Raw genomic sequence first — 22,664 nt, 5'->3', positions numbered from 1 at the left:
TACTTCCACTAATTTCTTCCTTGCTCCGGCGAAAGTCTCCTTTCTCCGTCATTTCGATTTCTTCGGATCGTTCCAGTGGTAACCTCTCACGATTGAAGTTCGCCAGTGTTGCTAAATATCGATCTTTTCGAGTTTTTTTTTCGATCAATACTTTCTCGCGTAGTTTTCTTCTTTCTAGAGGATAATTAATTATCGTAAAAATAAGTTTCTACCTTTATAAAAGTAGTCTTATACATTTATATTCATAGATGTATACATAGACGAACATGCCACGATCTTCGTATTTGTGAGCATATTTACATACAGGATACATACAGTAAGGAGTAGATAGGGGTAGACGGCGGTGAAGCTGAACCAAGAGGATATTGGGGTTAGGCCATTCATTAGATTACGGGAATTCGGTAGTACCCAATAGGGACGGAGGCGAAAGGGAAAGAGGGAAGGTCGTGGGTGGTGATGCTGCTGGCTTGGGTGCACGATCAAGCACCACCCAACGTGCATTAGCCTTCGTCAGAAGACACCTAAGAGAGAAAAGGGTTAAAGGGCATCCTGTAGTAGAGATAGGAAGATTATCCCTTTTTACAGACCTACCACGTTCACGATAGAAACGTGCCTTACATTACCGATCTTTCATTAAGAAATCGTATCATCAAACTAACTATATATTGTTATTCTTCTCTTTTGTTTCAGAGTCGTCCCTTGCAAGGCGGGACTATCCCCGCCAAATCATGAACAAGGTACGTATCTATGGTACAAGTTTTGTCACTTTTTGATTACGTAATCTTTTTTGTTGGCAATTAATAGCCTAGAAGAATTATTTTTGTTACTAGTGTTCCAGTAATGTTGCAACGACGAGATTACATAACGCTGTTCTTGCGAATGTATTGTTTATATGTATCTACCTTACACTTGTACATATGTATACGTGCAAAGTGTATATATGTGTATATATATGTATGTATATATACATATACTATATATATATATATATATATATATATATATATATATACATATATATATATGTATATATATATATAGCTCGAACCTCATTTGTAAGCCCTTTATGCGCCGTCTGCCTTTTCTCATTATGCATTGCACATGAGAAAACTTGCTTGGAGTCTCTCTCTCACTCTCTCTCTCTCTCCTCTCTTTATTCTTTGCCTCTCTCACCGCTGGACTGCCTTCGTTGCTCTCATTCGAGGGGGTAGCAACTCCGCTTTTCCTACTGCCTGCCACCTCATACCTCTCCGCACGTCGTTCCCGCGCCTCGTACCTTGGCTTCTTTATAAACTTTTAATGACTGCAAAGCCTAATCGACGGAACGAACGAGCATGCTTGGCTTCGCAAAACTACCCTACAGAATCTACGTTATATCTCAATTTTTGATACTCGAGCAGTCAAGCGTCGTCGCTTCGACAAGACGTCCGGAGATGTTTCCTGGTAATCAAAACGTTGCTCTTTCGACATCTTTTTCGTTCATTTCGTTATAAACTTTTACAAAGATGGAACGTTTATATAATATATATGTTTGTATATTATATATTTATATATATATATATATAATATACAAAAAATTTATATATATATATATATATGTGTATATATGTATATATATTTTATATAACGATGTTTTAGTACAACGGAAATTATTTTTCGCTTTACTTTCATTTTTGTTATCGCGATTAATTTTTTATATATTATTCGTATACTTATACAAACCATTTAGCTTCCGCACTCAGCCGTCCAACTAATTGAATTTAAAGTTTGTGTAGAACTTTGTTTCGACTGTTTCGCGATAACACGAAGACATACGTATTTACAACATATATCTTCTAATTTGTATCAAAATCCATTGGTTTCTAAAGTTGTTACATACATACTGGTAGGGTGTTCGATAGTAATGTATCCATCCTTGTCAGAAGCAAGACAGAATTTAGGAATTCCATATGAAACGTATAAAGATCAAATTTCAAGGACGTTTATGCGAAAAATAAGGTAAAAGAAGAAAACAATATTCATGATACTTGGTAAAAGGATAGCGAGATAGAGACAAGTATAATACAGTTACCCTTTAGTCACCGTTTAAAAGAGTTCCAACGTTGCTGAAGTGTTCCAAGTGCCGTTTACCAACGGCACTCTTTCATAAAGAACCTTAATAAAAATCCCAATCTAAACAAGCTTAATTTACGTCCGCCACATAATTACCTACCCTGGAGGCACAACCTCCGCAGCTTTCACTCCGACTCTTTCCCTTTTTCCATCTTTTTACCTGCTCTTTTTTCATTTCGGCGTTGGCAAGCTACTTCTGCTACACGGCAACAGCAAAGAGTACTCGGTAAATGGGTAGTACTAAAGTAGTGGTATAGTAGTAGTAGTAAGAGATGGAGAACGAAGGAGGTGCGTGGAGAGCCCTCTGAAAAATCTAAGAGGCTTAAAGCATTAAAAGGGTTATATAACATTCATTACCAGCGGGTCAGCCTTTGTCAAATTTCCCTTGAAAGCAGCACCTCTCGGTGGACATCATCTTCTTGCCATTCTCCCCACTCTAGCAATGGTTTCTACTTTCTCGAGCCTTCTGTCTCACGCTCTTTGTCTCCGCATCTCTCCTCATCTCTCCTTTCCCTATTTCTCGAGCATCCAGCCCTACGTTTCTGGGGATGCTGTAGGATGGTCACATGACCAAGCTATCGTCCACCAAGGGGTAACGATGTAGAGACTGTTAGAGAAAGGAGAGAAAGAGAGAGCAGAGGGTCTGCTTCTGATGAAGATGTCGCACACGCCAGGGACCTAGGCGAGATTACTTGGGTTAGAACCCGTGGACCCTGGTCAGGGCACATGCTAATTGCTTTATTTGACATCGAGAAATAATGTACTGCTATTGTCGTAGAGAAATCTCGTGAGAAAAAGAGGATACTTTCGTTGGCTATTGATTTCGTTCATTTATTCTTGTAATATTACTATTCACCTATTAGTTCATTTCCTAGCATATATTTGATACAACAAAATTTAAATTATATAAACCCTATGTGATTTTTCATATTTTTTAAGAATCGTCATAGACTTTCTTTTGGGTTGATAAAAGTGATATCAAAATGACGAAAACGTCTGTGAGCTCCAAAAATGTATTGTACTTTAGGTTCGTATCCTCTAAACGATTTCGGTAGATCTTATAGGTCGTTGTACGTGAGATGACTGACTATGTTGGAAAGATTGTGTTAGGTGCGTACCTAATAACCTTTAGTTGAATCAATAAACATTTCTTGACGTTACATATGGCGAAATTTGTATTCGAAATCGCGCATATCCAGGGGTGGACGAGGCATCCGACGCAAGGCACGCGTCTTTCTCGTAAATATGCCTTTGCCTATCGGAGTGCTCTCGAAATGCAAAGAAAAGAAGGTTAGAGGAATGAGGAGGTAGAGTGTTAGGGTCGATCCCGAGGTCGCCTAGGGTGCATTTCATCTTCGAGGGCGTCAGCTCGGAGACCGATCGACTATATCCTCGACGCTGGATCATCCATCTTTTATCGAATCGTACGTGTGATGGCCACTCGGCTATTTCTTTTCTTAACTTCTGCCTACGCAAAACTTACCTCAATAATACCCTTGTGATTATTACGTGTTCGAACTTAGAATCCAACAACCTACTTGAAGCGATTAATATTTTAACGGGAGAAATTATTTGCCTCGCTGCTAATTTATTTTTGTCACGAAAATATTACTTACGATGATGCGATTTAAAGGAAGTTAAATATTTCCGTAGAAGCGCATTAAAGGATTCATCTACGTGCATCACATAGCTATTACAACGCGAACTAGTTAAAACGATAATGAACTATTCCCTGGATATTCATAGTTTAAAGCAGATAGCTATACTGGGGATAGGATCATCCATCTCTTGTCAAATGGGAACTCGGTAGCCGATACCAGGAGTTGTTTCTCCTAGCTCAACTTTTGCTTCCGAAGGCGTCCATCATGCTCGGACAGAACACGTTTTCCTAACCAAACATTCGTCAATATTCACTTATGCGTAACTAATGCGCATCCGACCAACCGTGGATAGCTATACAATATCCATAGGATTTATAATGTGCAAACAAGGTATATTTCAGTTCTATAAGAACCATTAGCACTTTTAGTTATCTCGATAGATTGTTATTCATCATTGAATCGTGATAAAACATAATGTGACCGATCGAAATGTTGTTCCAATTTTCTTTATACGCGTTACAAAAGTTAATTTTTTTGTTTTGAATATTTTTAGAAATCTTCTTAATTTTTGTATATAATATTGTATTATCAGAAATAGATGAGTAATGCGGTTAAAATAATCTGAAATCGCTGACAAACGGGTCTAATACGAAGGAAGGAAAATGTACGAAAAAGAGAACCTCGATGAGGGGAAACCATTGGCGAAAGCTATTTTTGTGGTTAGCGGAGAATAATTTAGGAGCAGATAATACGAGAGCCCGTGTAATTTCACCGCAAAGCCGGCGGCAGTCAACAGCCAGAGTGCGTGCTCGTTTTCATATAGTCAACGAGTATGGGTACATGAAGGCAGAGAAGAGTGGATCTGTGAACGAAGCTCAGGTGTTTCGTTCGATAATAGGCGACATCATCCCTCCCATTGATATCTAACCCCCACCACTGGTTTTACCCCTCATCAAACTCTGATCGATGTAATATTCACGCTCGATACGCTTCCACCTCCTTCTTCGGTGTAACTTACGATGCTCAATATTCGCGTACTTTCCGTTGGAATTTCATCAGCGTCCCTTTCGTATCTTCTAACAAACGTCTAACCAAAATCTCGTGCAGCGATACGCACTAAGTTTCATACTGTCAACTTGCTTTAATTCGATATTTATATCTCGAATAACATAATAGCTATTAGTAGTCTGTAAATTGGACCGCTAATGTTAACTTTGATCGCGAATATTTTCTAATCCGGAATACTCTCGAGTAATCTCAGTTCTTGGTTCAATCGCAACTTACGTGACACGATAGAGTGTCGTTTTCTCTCATGGATTTGTGTAGCCATCGTTCGCGGTAAACACTCTCTTTTACTGGCCGTCGAGAGTTAAGCCAAGGTCTCCCATTAGCGCCGCTCGAAATTACAAAAATAACACTTGTCCCTGCAGCAACGCCCCACAATGTCGGGAAACGGAGCCGGCGTAGTTAAGTAAAATTAAGCTAAAATTTCCGACGATCCGCGATGTATATTCAACCCCTTTTCCTCTGGCAGACTCGCGCGTGGTGGCCGGCCAACAGCACCGAAAACCCTCCTTTTTCCTCCCTGAACTTCTGGATCTCTCTCTTTCTACATATACGTTACACTTCACGCTGCCCCTTTCTGCTTCGTCGGCATTAAATATTTACCTTTCAATGAATATGCAAATATAATTATTTACGCGCAATTTAGACGTTTTTACGCGTCCCGCGTGACTTTCTCTCTCTTTCTCTTTCTCTCTCTCCTCTCTCTCTCTCTCTCTCTCTCTCTCTCTCTCTCTCTCTCTCTTTCATTTTCGCTTTTAACGTGAGCTTTGAAGTATGAAGAATCTCAAGTGCGAAGGGTCGTGTGAAAATATCATATTCGAACTTTTATTTTCAGCGCTAGTCGAAATCGTTTCTTTCACATTTTCGAAATGAAAATCCATTATCTCTATTATGCCACGCCGATGATACTACAACCCTATTTTATATACTAATATTTTAAATGCGTAATTGTTAGTTTCATTCAAATGAGTTAATGTCAATAGTTACAGCGTTATTTGTTGTAAAAATTCGCACACCATTTCGAGATACTCCATTCAAGAAAGTGTAATATCTGTCTTACTTCTATCTATCGCACAGCATCGTTCCATACTTATCTACCACTACCCTTTACGAAATTAACCTTTAATGTTAATTATCTGCTGGTAGGGCAAAAGCCCGGAAGGGTAGTCGTGGTGGCATCAAAGAACCGAGTGTTTAGCTGCAATATCTTTCCACCGGGCTGCACATCGGTGACCAGAAAAGCGGGTCGGTGAAACCAAAAAGGGAGTTGATGGTAGTTGACGATGATGGCGGTGGCTTGTGATATTCGAAGAAAGTATTAACTTTTATCGATGTTAATGATAGTAATTAAATAGCAACTGATAAGATATTCATTTTTCAAAATATTTATTTTCATATATGTACACATTTTTATATATTTATTTTGTTACTTTTACAATAGCTCATCGCATTATTTCCTAATCTATTTTATTCTAGATGATGAACGATAAAGCCTCTTAAAGCAAATAATGAAAATCGAATAAAGACGGTTTTATTGAGACTATCATTAATGGAATCATCATGAAGAATTGAGAAGATATCAGCCTATATTACCATTCACTAAAAGGGGCTGGAATCTGAAAGAATATGAGAAATAGGAAGACCATAAGCTGACTCGTCTTTACGAAGCTCCGCCGTTATAGTCGATATTTCGAGAAGAGGATACAAACGTCTCGAAATAGACCTTGAAAATAGATTCGAAAACGACCAGGGAGAATAAGCTATCGATATAAATTTCTTCATTCGCCGACGAAGTCAGTGCTATGTCGCCATCGTTATCGTTGTCATTTCGGTTCTCACATGGAATTCATAACGTCTACTCTAAATTTTTTTCTCTGTATCTAGACGTTACCCAAAAATATCGTAGGTAGTAATAAGTAACGTGGGTACGTAATTTGTATTTTTTTGAATTTGAAATCTCTATTTTCACACATTGGTTTTTGCCGATTATTCGGTTTTTACTTTGGAGATACGCAAATCTAGAACAATACTCGTCCGATCTTTAACGCGCTTCATGTCATCCATTCGTAGAATTTCACTGGTAAGCGCTCGTCCTTCTCTTCATTTCTCTCTTACCCCCTTATTCTCTTCCATTCTCCGTCGTTAACATTCTTGCGTCTGGAATACATACATACCATCGACGGTGGACATCTCACGAAGAACAATTCCAAGCGCAGCGAGTCGACGAAGGGAAAATGTATTCGAGAGTTTCCAATTTGCGGTAGTGGTTGCTGACTGGAAGAGGCTGCTGTGGATGAGGCTGATGGTAACTGAAGAGAGGGAGATGGTCGGCATTGGGTGGGGGTGGTAGAGTTAGTGGCGGTGGCGGCTGATTCCGGGGCTCTATTATGGTAATTATATGATAAATACAACAAGGCCTTAGGCGCTCTCTCTCTCTCTCTCTTTCTCTCTCTCTCTTTCTCTCTCTCCCTCACTCTTTAGCCAAGAGAGCCTCTCAGCAAGTTCTCTGTCCTTCGAGCAGCCTCAGGCAAAGAGAGAACCGCTCTTCCATCAGTGGCAGGAATTCGACTCCACCTCGTCTTTCCTTTTCGGTCTTGTCGTTCTCCTCTTCTCTTTCTCTGCTTACTCCTCCCTCCATCCTTCCTTCCTTGAAGTCTCCTCCTCGGCGTTTCTACGCGGGCACGGCGGTTTGGTTTAAAATACGCCTCTTCTTGGCGGAATGCAATTAATCTTACTCCCTCTCAATCTCTCCTCCCTCGTATAGTCCATCTGAAAGGGATGAGTAACGCGGCTGGAAGAAGTGTTACTGACTTAATGAAGTACGACTTCTGATGCGTGCCGAAGCACTCGCACGAGAAAAGGAATAGAACGGTGAGAAGAAGGAAGAGAAAGAGAGACATTAAGAGAAAGGAACAAAGTGTGAGACGAACAAAGTGTGAGACGAACAAAGAGAATGATTCGTCCGGAAATCCCGACTAAATACTCACTTTCGTTAACTCTCTGCATTTCTTCGTCACGTCCTTTGTGGAAAAAGAGACAGAACGAATTGGTTAAGTAGGTTACATGCTTCCCAAACGATGTGAGACTTAATCTAAAGGATACTAGGAATAAAACTAAAAATATCTAAATGATAACTTTTTAATGATATTTATTTAAAATATTCTACCTTATTTCTTATCTGATTGTAAAAACCTGTTTTTGTTGAATAATTACAGAAAGTAATAATAATCGCATGGCTAAATTTTATTTAATGCAACGAAGCAGATTATTAGTCAAATACGTCATATTTTATATCGCGAAATCGTATCTTTCTATACTACGGACGATTATTTTCGATATCGTCGATATGCAGTATGAAGCGCGAAGAGCTCGACCGCGTCAAACGTTTAATGGTAGAGGGTGAAACATGATGCAGTCAGTGTACGTGCGTGTAAACTAATATTCCTCCCACAGCAAGCGTTAATGGGGCTGGGCGAGGGTAAGGTAGATACGCCGGTGAAATCATTATAAATAGTCATAATTACAACAGTCGCGTGTGCTTAATTCAATTAGGCTGATTAACGTTGTATGTTGCACCTATTCCTTACGCGTTCTCTCTTTCACTCCCTTCAGTCTCCTTGTTACACCGAGCAACGAGAGCAACAGCCAGCATCCGGGTTCTGGATGGCTGGCTGGCTGGCGGTGTTTCTGAGGGTGCGCGTACGCTCGAGCAGAGCGCGTAAAATATACGTCGTATCCTGGCCAGGATCCCAGGACCACAGCGCCACGGTATTATGCTTATGCATAGACAAGTTATAGCGAGGCTAATATGATTATCTCTTCGACGAGAGGCGGTACGACGAGTAGTTAAAGAGAGACGTTGAGAAAGTGAACAAGCGGATGAGTTTCAGCTGGATATAACCTTCGATGTCTGCGTCTATCTCGAAAAGTTGTAGTCCTTTAATCGCCTCTAATACAGGTGGAATGCAATAACGAAAGTATTCATTAACTAGAAAGTTCTTACGTTAATATAACTATCTTGAATGTTAGACTTTTAAGTATGTTGCCATATGACTAAATTTTTTTTATTAGATTATGAATACAAAAAAAATCAATGCAGGCTTCGTGCACTTATTGGTGACGTAAAATTCAAGAAAGAGTCGTAACATCATAAAGTGGAGGCTAAGAAAGTCACAGGATTCGTCGCTCTGCGGATCGAAGACGAATAAATTAGCTGAGTCGGAGTTGTACGCGCTCGAGATATAAAATTTTGAATATGAATGGACGGTTTTGCATTCGTAATGAGCTTTTATTCCAGAAACAAAGCACAGCTGACGAAAACATATGTAGATGAGAAGAGGGGTACGAGCAAGTCGGTAAGCTCGAAGGTTCGACGTCTTCTCGAAAATGTAAAATCTCTCACACTTCTTTGTCTTTTTTTCGACTTGGACGAATTGAGATTACCTTTATTTGAAATCGAATCATTTTTTATATTCTCCACCCAAGTATCAAGATAATTTGAATGATCGAATAAATGTCGACGAAGCAAAGCCTACGTCGACGTGCTTTACTGTCTTTACTGACGTTGAGCTCAAATTAGGATGGAAGAGTTGAGAAGATAGATAGATAGAGAGACAGATGTGTGTGTGCGTGTGTGTATGTGTGACAGAGAGAGAGAGAGAGAGAGAGAGAGAGAGAGAGAGAAGATGAGGGTGGTAGCTCGAAGGATGAGGAGAGAAGAGACCTCTCATCTCCTCTATCCTTCCGTTAAACTCATCACCCGCCGGTAATTCCATCGATGCTTTAAACGCGGAAGCCCTCTTCAAGAGATGTATCCTTGTCTATGAATCTTCGAACGTTCTAACGAAAAGATAACTTTTCTTGATTCCACTAATGCGTATTATTATATTATTTTATTTTCTATTTTTCTCTTTTTTCTGTTACTATTTATATTCTTTTATTTTTTATTGTAATATCTTCGAGTTCTTCACAACATAAAAGTAGATGGATCTCTTAATCGACTTTTACGCGAAGCAAGGTACACGTTGCGAGCTACAATAACGCGGATTCAACCTCGTGGAAACGGGCCAGTCGACATTTAATACCGTCCCGTTGAATATTCCCTCGGATGGCTCTCGATATTGAATTGGCTCCTGCCTAATTGTAACCTCGCTCGCTGCGACGGTCCTATTCACTTGTAAACGACATTTGCATAATTTTTACATTGCCTCTCGTGTAATCGATTTGAATACCGACAGAGATCTTCGCTTCTTTTCACTCCTTTAAAGCTCTGTTGCTCTTTGTTCATAGTACATATATATATATATATATATATATATATATATATATATATATATATATATATATATATATATATGATATAAATATAACTTTTTGTTTTATTAACGTAAAAATTACGTTTTTATCTTTTACGTCCAAGAAAAAATATTACTCAAGAAATGACAATCCCCACATTGAATACAATGACTGAGAACTTGAAAGAACTATTACGCTATTAAAAGAATTTTCGAAATTTCCTCAAGCACAAATGTCGATGAAAGAGAAAGATAGAAAGAGAAACATTGAGGAGCTTAAGAATCAGAAAAAAAGATAGGTACTAATATTTTCACTTTCGCAAGAACTATAAGGCTATGTAGTCTGTTCTTGGTTAATTTATTCAAATTTTTCTTTTCTCAAAAAAATTTTGGACAAAACAAAGTCAAAAGATAGATAGATAGATAGATAGATAAAGAGAGAGAGAGAGAGAGAGAGAGAGAGAGAGAGAGAGAGACAGAGAGAGAGAGAGACAGAGAGAGAGAGAGGCGACAGGACGAACGAAAAAATGTTGCACAAATTGAAGGATTGAAGTTGCCATTAGATGCAAGCTGACTTGGAGAGCTCGAATCCTTGAAGGATTGGACTACCATTAGTGAGCCAGCGCTTTAAACAGCGTCATCTTCTATCCCTTGAATGTAGAAGTTGAAAAAGCTTGCCCAGTTGACTTTCGCTCGTCCACTCGACCACTCCTCCATTCGTACAATTTCCTCTGGCGATTGCCTTCCGATGCAACCATCCATCCCTTTTCCGAATGACAGACTACTAATTTCTCTTCGAAGTAAGGAGACTTTGTTAAATTCCTCCGGTCGTTTCGAGACGTTTCTTTCTACATTAGTGATCAATTGAAATCTATTGAAACTCATGCGCGATATCTTCGATAGTTCTTTAATGAGATACGATTTCTTCTAATAACAATTCTTTGAATTTCCATCGATTATATTTTATTGTCTACGTTCGAAAAATCCTAACTATTCGATCATAGTTGACGACAAAATACTTAGATCGAGATGACGGAAGACTAGGAAAAAACGAAACGAACTGAGGGTTGGGAAGAGATTATTGGAATATTGAAATGCGTAATAGATGGAACAATCTTGAATTACTAATGAGCATCGATTGATAAATGTTCTGCTGATATTATTCTTGTTTGCACTTCATCGATCATACGTCATCGAGCAAACATCATAATATGAGATTTTAATAATTCTAAATTAACATTCATATTATTATTACGATAGTTGATAAAAAGTTTACGTAATTTTTAACGATATACTTCTTCAAAACTTTTTAATGTATATTTCTATTTTTATCCCTCGAGTTTACATTGAAAGTCCAAGCGTGGTAGTGCATTTTCTCTTAATCGAGACCATGATAAAAATACAGCCTCTCTCTTTCTATACGGAGAAAGCTTGAGTAACGGTAGTATGTGATAGTGCGTCGTTCGTCAAAATGGAGAAGTACGCTAGTAGAATAAATATGTCGGGAGCCGCGGCGTTTAAATGCGTACCTGCGGATACGTCGAGATAACAGTGGGTCGATTCGTCCGCGGCTCAAATCTACTCGTTCGAGAGTAAAAGAGGAAGAGGGAGAGAGTTAAAACATAGATAGACAGAGAGAGAGAGAGAGAGAGAGAGAGCGAGAGAGAGAAAAAGAGAGAGAGAGAGAGAGAAAGAATGGAAGGAAGGTAGGAGGAAGAGGTAGAGATAAATAGAGAAGGCAGGAGAGAAACCTCGTCGCCGCGAGCAATGCAATGCCGGCTGTGAAACAAATGGAACGATTGCGACGGGGGTGGAAATAAAGCGTCCCTGTCGTTCTCTGCTTGTGGTTGAGTCATGGCGGGAGGCTCAGAACGCACACGAGTAAGAGAGATGGAAAGAGAAGGGGATGGAAAAGGGCGGTATAGTGAAAGAGACGAGAGAAAAAAGAGCGTTCTCGATCTCTGCGGATTGACGAGCGCTCGACCGGTAAAAACGCCAAAGCACTTTTCCGCGTTCGCAACGTCGTTCAACCGTTTCAGAGCCCGCTGGGGCCGTACGATTGTTCCGCTGATACGCTTCGTCGATGGACTGGGAAAGCATTTCGAATTGTTGACTATCCAAGTGACCGTTCAACATTTCTTCAGCGTTTCACTGAGCGAAAATGTCGCGGAAGGAAAATTTAGTATCGTGGAGGGTTTTCGGATATTGTATACAAACGTTTTTTTTTTTTTAAGTTAATGTTGACACAAGATTTTTGATTACATATACAACTATCATCATACAAGATATAGAAAGAAATTCATTTATATAATGAAAGCATTTTGTTTCTATAACATGTTTTTATTTTTAATTCATTTTACATTGAATAATACATTTACATTTTTGCAAACTTATTCTTTAACGTCTTTATAAAAATTTTCAATACGTTGTAGACATTTATTAAAAAAAAAAAAGTTGTGTGCTCAAAAATGGAAGAGATCCAGACACGCAGTCGTGGATATGTAAATATATACGCTATCGGGAAGGTCATCGATTCTGTAATCGAGGATGAAAATATCATCCGTAGACTCGCGCAAAGGTCGTGAGGGTGGCACATAGGATGAGCCGTGTGTGCGTACACAGGTGCGTACAGGACCATCAACAGGTGGTCACTCGTAAACGCAGGCTTTGTGCCATAGCCCGGTGGCTACTCATCCGTCAAGGGCTTTGTATGCCCTTGTGCGCACCACCGCCAGTGGTCGGCGCGGCCATACTATCTGTCGGAAAAAGTGCCCTTTTTTCCAGTCACCCTAGACTTCGACCAGACGATCTCTTTCCACTCCTTTCTTTCTCCTACTTCTTCCCTTACCTTTTTTTGGAAGAAAGCTCGATCCGCCTGCTAAGATTTCGTTGAGTTTTCACGACCGAAACAATGGTTTCGTTAATTAAGATTTCTTTCTGCGAACTTACTCTTTCTCTGCTCTCTGGCTATCTTTTTTTTTCCTTCTCATCTCCCAACCCTGAGTTTTTCGTCTTTACCACGACGATGATGATTTCCCTGCTTCATCAAAAAGCTATTCGCTCGTGCGTAAGGAAGGTTCTCTAATGAAAAGTGAGAAAAGCATTTTAATAGATTAAAAAAAGAGAATCTACAGAAAATCAATGGAAAAAACAAGTTCCCTAAGTACTACTCTACGTCCAAGAAGGATAAACCTTTCTATACTGCATGATACTATTGGCAATAAGGATGATTCCACTTCACGAGCTTGGTATTTTGAAAATCCGTTTTCTTTCTTACATCATTCGAGATAGAATCACGATGCTACCAAAGAAGAAGATTTTCAAGAATGAAAGAGAGAGAGAGAGGGAGAGAGAGAGAGAGAGTAAAAGAGAGAGAGAGAGAGAGAGGGAGGGAGAGAGAGTAGCATGAGGCGTAGAAAGGGTGGTCGGAGGAGGGCAAAGATCCGGATTTAAGGCGTCGTTCGTGAAAGCCCTCTGGAGGCGCTGGAGGTTTGGGGTAGTTTAAGAGAAAGAGAAAATGGCTGGGGAAGGAAAAGCAGGAATACGACGGCGACGAGGTAGAGAAGGAGGAGCTAGAGGACGAGGAGGACGGGCGTGTTGGAGTGTAAGTGCTAAGATCTTGGAGTGCATTAACATGCCCTGGAGGCAAGCTGAATACAACCCTTCTTACATCCAGATCTCAAGCCAAGACCATCGTGGATGGCGACGCCAGGGGGAATAAGGACGAGAAAAGGGCCAGTACCGCAGAGAGATTCCCACTTAATTATATTAAAAATGTTTTATCCTGCGGTCTTCTTTCAAGTCGTTGCAGACTACCACCGCATGAAATTGTATCACTGTTTCGAGGAGCTATTTCCAACTACATTGTTCAATTCTTCCAAGACTATTAGGTCTGTTTTATCTAACAAGTAATAATGAATATATCTCTTAACATGTACTGAATCTCATCGATCTTAGTCACTTTGTCGTGTTGACGATCATGATTGCATTTTAATGGAATTTTCAAAAATCGTGTTAAGGTAAAGTAGCGTAATACAAGACGAGTCTAGACCGTCCACAAAGACGATGGTAGCCTATGTAGTCATCCTTGCGGCAGAACGCTTTACATTATTTAGAAGGATCCAAGATACGCTGGGCACCGGCGCATGCTAATCACTCGACCCAGATTGAATAATGAATCAGTATTCTTTCCCTTCTTCTTCTTTGTCGTCGTCGTCGTCGTCGTCGTCGTCGTCGTCGTCGTCGTCGTCGTCTCGACTTCTCGGTCCACCTCCTCCCTCCTCCTCCTCACCCTTCCATCGACGAAGTTAATGCTACGTGACAGGCTTTTTATTACCTTGTAGAGAAAGATCGTCTTGTGTCTTAATCACAACGAATCGACCCTCAACATTCACACACGTATGATATTTTAATATAGCATAATTTTTGTATAATTTTTCTCTATTCATTCGATTTTTCTTCAGTATTTTGAAAATCATGATTTTCCTGCATTAACATGTACATTATAAACGCACATTTTTAATAACCGTACGAAGTAAATAGTTGTTCGTGTGGAAGAGTGTTAGCATAATGTCTTCGGATATGGTATGTATATAACATACATATACATATACAGACATATACCGCGGTACTGGCACCCCGCATAGTACCCCTCCTCAGCACTTTGTGTGCAAATTACGCTCGAGACGAGTTCGGATGGAATAGAGCCTCAACCTTAGCTTCGAGGACGGAGCAAGTCTCCGACGTAACCTCCTCGTGCGAGATCCGAATGAAAATTTAAAGCGAAAGAGTTAGTTGAAGAGTGCATCTTAAATGGGAAATGTTTTTTCGAAGCGTAAAAATCTCATCAATTTAAAACTTTGACGATGAAAAGAACACTCTCCATGTGTCAATTTTTTGCTTTTCTTATTTATTTTCTGTCGAATAATCCAGATAGAATCATATAATACATTTCGAATTTTTATAGATTCATAAAAAAAGAAAGAATTTCTCGATGATTCTTTATTTATTCTACATTTATTCTACATACACGTTAGAATACTCTGAACTCAAGAAGTGCAACTGTATTTCCAACTTGTAGTAACGAGGGGTTCAGAAAATCCAGGCAAGCTCACTCCCACTTCTCCTTTCGTCCTTTCCTCCTTCTGCCATGCTGCCTTCTGCGGAAAACAAGACATTTATAAACACCCACTGCGAGATTAGATTTGTTAAGATAATGGGGCGCCTGGTTTAGCAAGGCAGCTCTTCTACGCTCGCAACTATCATCCTTGAGAGGCTGCAACCGCCGTCTCCGTAATCCCAAATATGACCTCGGTTGGTAGGTAGTTAGGCCGTAGGTGCACCCTTACGTAGGACTACGCGCACTCCAGATCCTTCTTTATGTATTTACCACAACGAGACACGCTCCTTGCCAGCCTATCCTTTCTAAGAACGTTAACTCCGTTTTATTTGCTAGTACGAACTACTCTCGTAGAAATATTTTAAAAGCATTTGTTTTATGTTCATAATCAACATTCGTAGATTTTTTCAAGTTCGGTTGCAAGTTACTTATTATCGAATACATTTCATCATTTCACTATGAATATAGAGACCTAATAAAGTTGAATGGTACGTCAAACTATAGAGATATCCCTTTTTGCTAAAAAGGCTAATAAATATCCAAGGCGGCTACAAATCTCAAGATAAATACGAACCCGTATTTTTCTATCTCCTTTAGCTTTCTCACTTTTTCTCATCTGGCATGCTCGGGAAAAAGGGCCGGCCCTTTTTACATTCCTCGTATGAATTATTAGGTAACCAGACCTATGGGGTGGACACACCGCGGTATTTAATTTTCACTTCCCCTTAAAGCAGCACGATTTTTTCCCTAATCGTATCCCTGACGATGAAAGTGCGGTTTACACTTTGTCACTGACCCTTCGTTTTTTGTTTTATCGATATATTTACCTACGTACGAGCGATAGGAAAGAAAGTTTTTTTAACTTCTTTTTTTAAGTTTTTTTTTCTTAACATTTCGAGAAATGTTTTTTTTTACTGGGGAAAAAGAAAGTTTCGAAAATATTATAAATTAATTATTCCCACATATGAAGGATCAGATCGATTTGATAGGTGTATCATACAGAAAAAAAACGCTTCGGTGGAATTTTCTGAACGGTAAAGCAGGTAGATTGGTAGGCGATGCCAATTAAGAGAGACGGCAATTGTGAGCAGCGAAGTAGAACTAAGGGCTGGCGGGTGCTGATGATGTATGTGGTGGAAAATACTGGGGGCAATCTGTCACGCCATCGACGTTTCGTAGGTACCTCACACATACAGTCACACTTGCTCTTTTTTTCTTATACTTCGACTTTTCTTTTTTCTACATTTTTATACATGAAAGAATACTTTTGAAAAGAAATACAGAAATGGAAATGTTGAGTCTGACAATCACGCTTCTAAGGTGTAATCACAGGGATCGACTTTCTTCGTATTTTTTGACATAGATTGCCCAAAAATTACGTTTTATTTTCGAAATACGCACATCGAACCCTCTCATTAAAATTAATTAAACAAAGCTGAACTGAATTTGAGATAATTCTTAAATGAATACAGATGAGTTATAACAAAGGAATATATTTTAAAAATTCACTGTTAACATAATTATAGAACTGGCAAAGTAAAAACTGTTAGAAATAGTATATTTCAAAAAGGATAATAGTTGCGCTTTAATGTTTTATGTAGGTGTTTACGCATCAAATTGAGAATACTAAATGCTTTGGATTAATTATTCTGAAAAATGCTCGTAGAAAATTAGAAGAAGAAAGGAAAGAGAAAGTTCATAAAAAGGATTTCAAATATAAAAAGAACAAAGAAAGGGAATGAGTGATCCTTGTTTGGTCGGTGTGTCTGTGTTGTTAGTCTCCAAGTTTTTTTACAATCTCACTTGCAGTCATTGATACTATTGCAACTAAAAAATAGATGTTTCAAATTTAAGACAAATGTCATAAGACAAATGTTTGTTGTCCGGTCTAAAATATTCCGAAACACTAAGATACGGAGATATCTAAACATAAATAACTATTAGGCATGGACCCTCAGCCACATTCCATATATTCCCTATACAAGACATCTCGAGTATCAATTTGCTCTTTTAAAAGATCTTTAATCTAACGTTTACTGGACTTACAACATGTATTATGTACGCCTTAGGAAGGAACATCATCAATTTTTTAAGAAGTACCCATCGCAGACCGCTTGATAATTAGTTGCCCTTGGCTTTATGCGACACAATACATTTGATCCTATAGTCAGTCACTCGATAACGACAGGCTAGTTTGACAATAAACTGAGTCTGCTCTCTTTGCTACTTGCAAAAGGCACGAGAAGACCCTCTAGATTCATCCTCCTTCGATATCCACAAGTCGACGGTAGGTACTCTTTCACTTCTTCCACCTCTAGTCGTTCTCATCCCTCCCTTTTCTTCCTTTTTCTCCCTCAAACGCGCCCTTTCTGAGTACACGGCTGATTAAACGCGCAACTACGTAACGTAACGCAAATATACTGGCCTCTAACCTCTCCCTTTCTTTCTTTCTCTCATCTATACCACTCCTTTCCTCTAGCAGCTCCAAACCTTCCGTGGAAAGAGGACGACGTAGGCCATCCACTCTCGATTCCACCTTTCGACTCTCTTTGAATTCCACTCCCCGGTCACTTGACGGAAATATTTATCGAGGGTCTGTTCCGAGACCCCTCGTTGCCCTCCTTCAAGCTAGACAGGTCGACGACAGGACGAGGCCGAGTTTCTCGTAGTTCGTCCTGGTACCTTCCCCGACACGCCTTTCTATCGACATATATATAGGTATATATGTATAGTACACGTATATCCCGTCCTTCTTCCATCTATTTTGCTCTCCCTCCTCTCTCGTTCGCGAGTTCTTTGATCCATTTCACAAAGTTTGTTCAGCTCGGATTATTTGCTCTCTTAATTACATTTCGATCCTACTTCTCTTTCTCTCTCTTTTCCTTTCTCTCGCTCTCTCTCTCTCTCTCACTCTCTTTTCCTTTCTCTCGCTCTCTCTCTCTCTCTCTCTTTCTCTCTAGATTCTCTCACCGGTCACAGTAGTATCACCAATTCTCCCACCTAACGATGATCAGACCCAAGGATTTGCATTATTGAAAAGAATCTGTGAATTCTAGAGAAATTATATTTCGATAAATCGATCAGTTAAGAATAATAGATCAGTTGACTGAAAGACGACCGTAAGAATTAAAATTTCATTCGGAGATAACATTACATTTGTGACGTATCGAAATTTATATTCTCAATCGAAGGTTTTACCCTCCAATGAGGCACCTTTAATTAAAGAAAAATGTAATATAAACGAAAAACTAGACGAGGTTACGACGACGCCCCGCAGCTCTCGAGCCACAGGGGTTTGGCCGTACCCAAGACCGCAGAGGGTGGAACAAAGGAAGTTATCGTCGCGGAATTTTTATGTCGTCGAGAAAAAGAAATGTAAATCAGAACCCCTTGGTCTACGAGCTTGAAAGAAACGAGAAAGGAAGAATTTAAGAATTTCGTCGAATCATGGAAAGTCTCAAGCTAAGATATAAATACTGAGATCGCTGTAGAATTTGTTCATAACTGATCTACCAATGTTAGAAACAAAGAATTATTCTTAATCGGATTATAATTAATGTCATATTTTTTTAATGATTTTCGCGATTGTCATGAAAATTTATATTGGAATCTTTTTGAACAGTAGAATCAAACCGTAATGGCGTAATGTTTCGTAACTTTATACATTTCTGATAATCTCTCGGAGAGTTCTCGGATGGTTATTCGTGGTAGTCGGGAGGATTTATGAAATGGCAATAAAATTTATATGACTCGGTGGCTCGTTAGGGGCGAGGCTCGTTCGTTCAGATTGATGCCAGTGTGAGTTTAGTCCACTTCCCCGAGGCTACGTTTGTTTCTCTCTGCTATCGCCATAGAGAATTTTACTGTCATTATTAATCCCTTAAAAATCGCAGATGGTACGACAAGAAAAATAGTTTCCTTTCCTATCAGATTTATCGATATCGATGATACTATCGACTTTAAACGACTTATAGAATTTTCAAAACTCAATGTAATTCTATTTCTATTCCATGTATATGTTCAATATATCTTACTTCGAAAATATTACAATTGCCGAAAAATATAAATTCATCGTAAGAATTCTTTTCTTCTCTTTTTCTCTTTTTCTCGCAAATACTCCAAGTAGAAAAAAAGAAAAAGGAGTGTTTCCGATAACTCACTTATATCATAAATCACGCGTGTGCTCTCTCGAGCATGATGCCTGGAGGACATGTCTGCTGTACCTGTTGCTCGGATCCCCATCGACAACAGTGAGAATCGCGAAAAGAATTCAGAGGACGATAAAGCACAGTCTGACCCTTTTTTTATTCCATTCCCGAAATGGAAATTATCGCGTGACCGTAAAGAATCTTTCCGAGCACGTAGATGTCAAAAGCAAATCCTTACGACCTAAATTTTGTTTCAGGTGGACGATCGTGTAAGATCGCCAAATACGTTACGATGTGTGACAGCTACCACGTCGCTCTCTATTTCGCCATTAAGTCCTGAAGAACCTGTCACGCTGTAAGTATTTCGCAAAGTTATTCTAACGAATAAGATATAAAGTCTACGTCCATCGTAGGAAGGTTCGGAAGATATCTCGATGGTTTCAATTCTGCTCAGTACTTGTAAGTTACGAAACCACAGCTGTAAATATGTAACGAGAACTAGCGACAGAGAAAGATAAAGAAAGAAGTCACTGGACTTTGGGAGTTTCGTGTAACAGTCCAAAAAGCCACTCAGACAAATTAGTCTCTAAAATTCTGAGGGTATTTCCTTGTATTTATACACGCCACACCATACCACACCACATTCGTCGGTATCTCTACGTTCTTACGCGAGAAGCCACGAGAAGTGAGAACGGTGGAGGTTGAGAAGGAGAAACTGAAGGTGGTTGGTACGTCGGGCGAAGGGGCGATATTTATGCCAGTTTTTTATTGCGTTTTAGCAGGAGAGAGCAGAATAGAAACAATATGTCACCGTAGCAGAGGTCGCTACGGTGAGGAAGAGAAGCTTGGTAGGGAAGGGAAAATGGGTGTAGGAAGTTCTTGTAGAGGTGGTTCGGTCGCTGCTACTGGTGCCGCACACCTAACGTTAATGCTAACGCCTCGCTCGTTTCTCTACCCTTCGCACTCGGCATCATGATTTTAAACGAACGACTACCTACCCTACGCCGCTTTGGCTATGGATGAAGATAGAAGTGAAAAGGAGAATAAAGAACGCAAGTTTCGCAAAAACCTTTGTTCGACTTTCGAGGATACTTTTCATTATAATATTTTATCGTCATACATAATCTATATTTTGATATAAATATATCTTTTTATCATAAATATCAAGCAATTGACAAAAATAGTAAAAAATTTGTAGGTACGTAGTTGCTTAAAAAGAAGACGATTCGTTATTTGAATTTCGAGAGTCATTGGATAAGTGCATATCGATTTCCTTCGATTTAAGATGGTCGAACGATGGTAAAATCGAAGCAAAACGAGAAAAAAGAAAGTTCCAAGGGTGGAAAGAGGTGAGAGTAAGCGGTAAAAGGGCAAAGGCTATAAGTAACGGACCGTCTAGTGGAAAGCGCTCAAGGGCGAACAGTGATTTAGAGAAATTAAAACTTTAATTCATGTTCGGGTTCGCAGGAAATCAGAGTAGGGTGTCTCCACTTTTTAACCTGGCAGCAATCCCTACTCGCGTCGAACTCCTCTGTGCACTCTTCTCCCTTCTCTTGATCAAGCAACGATTATTCCGCGAATAAATAAATGAAAACAGCAACCTTTCCTTCTTTTCGATCCATTCTCAATAATCACACACATAAGTTCTTAGAGATATTTTTATACTTATGAAAACTTTCGCTTGAACATAATTCAAGATTATGTGATAAAGTGTACTGAAATAAATATCAAAGTTTAATAAGACTAAAGATATTTATAAAACACGATCAAATAATTCAACGGAAAACATAAGATTAACTTACAACTAAACTTAGCTTAAAATGATAGTGCCTAAAACTATGCAGTAATTCAATCATACACACTTGCCTATTCTAATCTATAGTTTGTTCAACGAGACGAGTCAGGAAACGTAAACAAAACAGTCGCGTGATAGATGCATGGGATTTCCAGCTATTGGTAGGCGAACAATAATAAATTGTTTAATTTTATAATTCTTACATAAGTCCTTGTTAGGATTTGCTTCGACTTCTTGCTCGAAAACTGTTACAATTTCTGTAAGTTGTGAGCATTTACGTACCTGACCTGATTATATCCCCACCATGTACATTTGTTTACGTCTGCTGACTCGTTGAACGGACTATAGTAACCCTATATGCTATCTTAAGCTAAGATTATACGAACGTTTTATACGACGCGTGTTACACGTCACGTTTTCTCTGCTGAAGTAGGATTTTGACTGAATGAACATTTTACGGGCGTTTTACACAGTATACATTGTATCACATTGCCAGCGTATTTTGTTTTCCGCGTGCAACATGCGACAGTCGACGTTTCGCTAGCATATCGGAGCGTGTTCCACACTTGTGTCGTCAATTGTATTAAAACACACAGTTCTTACTTTGACGGAGAAAACGCGACATATAACATATGGCGAATAAAACGTCTTAGAAAATCGTTTGTTCAAACAAATAAAATGTATTTTTAGTTAATATTTATAAATATAGTTATGGAATTCACTCTTGAGCTACACTATGATAAAAAATTAATAATCGTACAGTTTAGTATACGATTTATAAAAGAATTTTTTGAATTGTACAAAATAGTTATTTTATATGTTATATAGACATAATGTACATACGTAAGTGATATATAGAAATAAGAAACCTCGTTCTCCTACGGAACATCATCATATATCTCGAAAAAGCCCGCAGTATATGGTTATGGTGGTTTCATTGTCGAAAATGCGTAGAGTAGCAAAAAGGGGAGTGTCACAAATTCAAAGACCAAGACACCATATCTCGGAGGAACATGTTGAAACATCAGCAAATGCTTTTCCTTGTTTCCTATTAAGCTTTATGTATCCTTCTTTTAACGTATAAGGAAGTTCAAAGACAAAGAGAAATTGATTTGATTGAATTTTCATCAAGAAACGCACAGTAATTTTTGTTTCGTAGAACGATCGAAGTTTATGACAAGGAAATAGTGAAATATTCCGATCATAAGAAGCTTTGGTTAAGACGGCGAGAACTTTTCCAGTAAATTCTAAAATGGAAAGGGTCCGAATATAGAATCAGCAAAATCGACTAGTAAATATTTAATAGTATCTCTATTAATGGTACAAGCTTTTTTTCTTGGATAGTGGTAACTATATACTATACTGAATACAATTATTACCATTCTGATTTAAGGATCACATGCATTTTAAAGCATCATATTCTATCAGCCGATATTTATATCGTTTACTATTTGTAAAGAGGGTGGATAAAAATTCAATATCCTTCGATAAAGTTATTGGTTTCAGCTATCATCATCTCGAACTCGCCTT

The 22,664-nt window shown here is 38.9% G+C and overlaps 1 protein-coding gene across 20 annotated transcripts in view; it reads left to right on the top strand.

The window, feature by feature from the left end:
* LOC124422302 (mucin-5AC-like) overlaps window positions 1-22,664 on the top strand; it is a 244,176-nt gene that overhangs the window by 189,879 nt on the left and 31,633 nt on the right. For all 20 annotated transcript variants that reach the window (XM_046958577.1, XM_046958576.1, XM_046958575.1 and 17 more), the window contains 2 exons: window positions 691-737; window positions 19,597-19,694. In XM_046958577.1, the coding sequence (XP_046814533.1) occupies window positions 691-737; window positions 19,597-19,694 (145 nt within the window). The remainder of the gene's footprint in view (window positions 1-690; window positions 738-19,596; window positions 19,695-22,664) is intronic.

This window comes from Vespa crabro, chromosome 2, assembly GCF_910589235.1.
Source record: "Vespa crabro chromosome 2, iyVesCrab1.2, whole genome shotgun sequence".
In the NCBI taxonomy this organism is placed as follows: Eukaryota; Metazoa; Arthropoda; class Insecta; order Hymenoptera; family Vespidae; genus Vespa; species Vespa crabro.
Note: the sequence above shows the minus strand (reverse complement) of the source record. Positions and strands in the feature narration are given on the sequence as shown.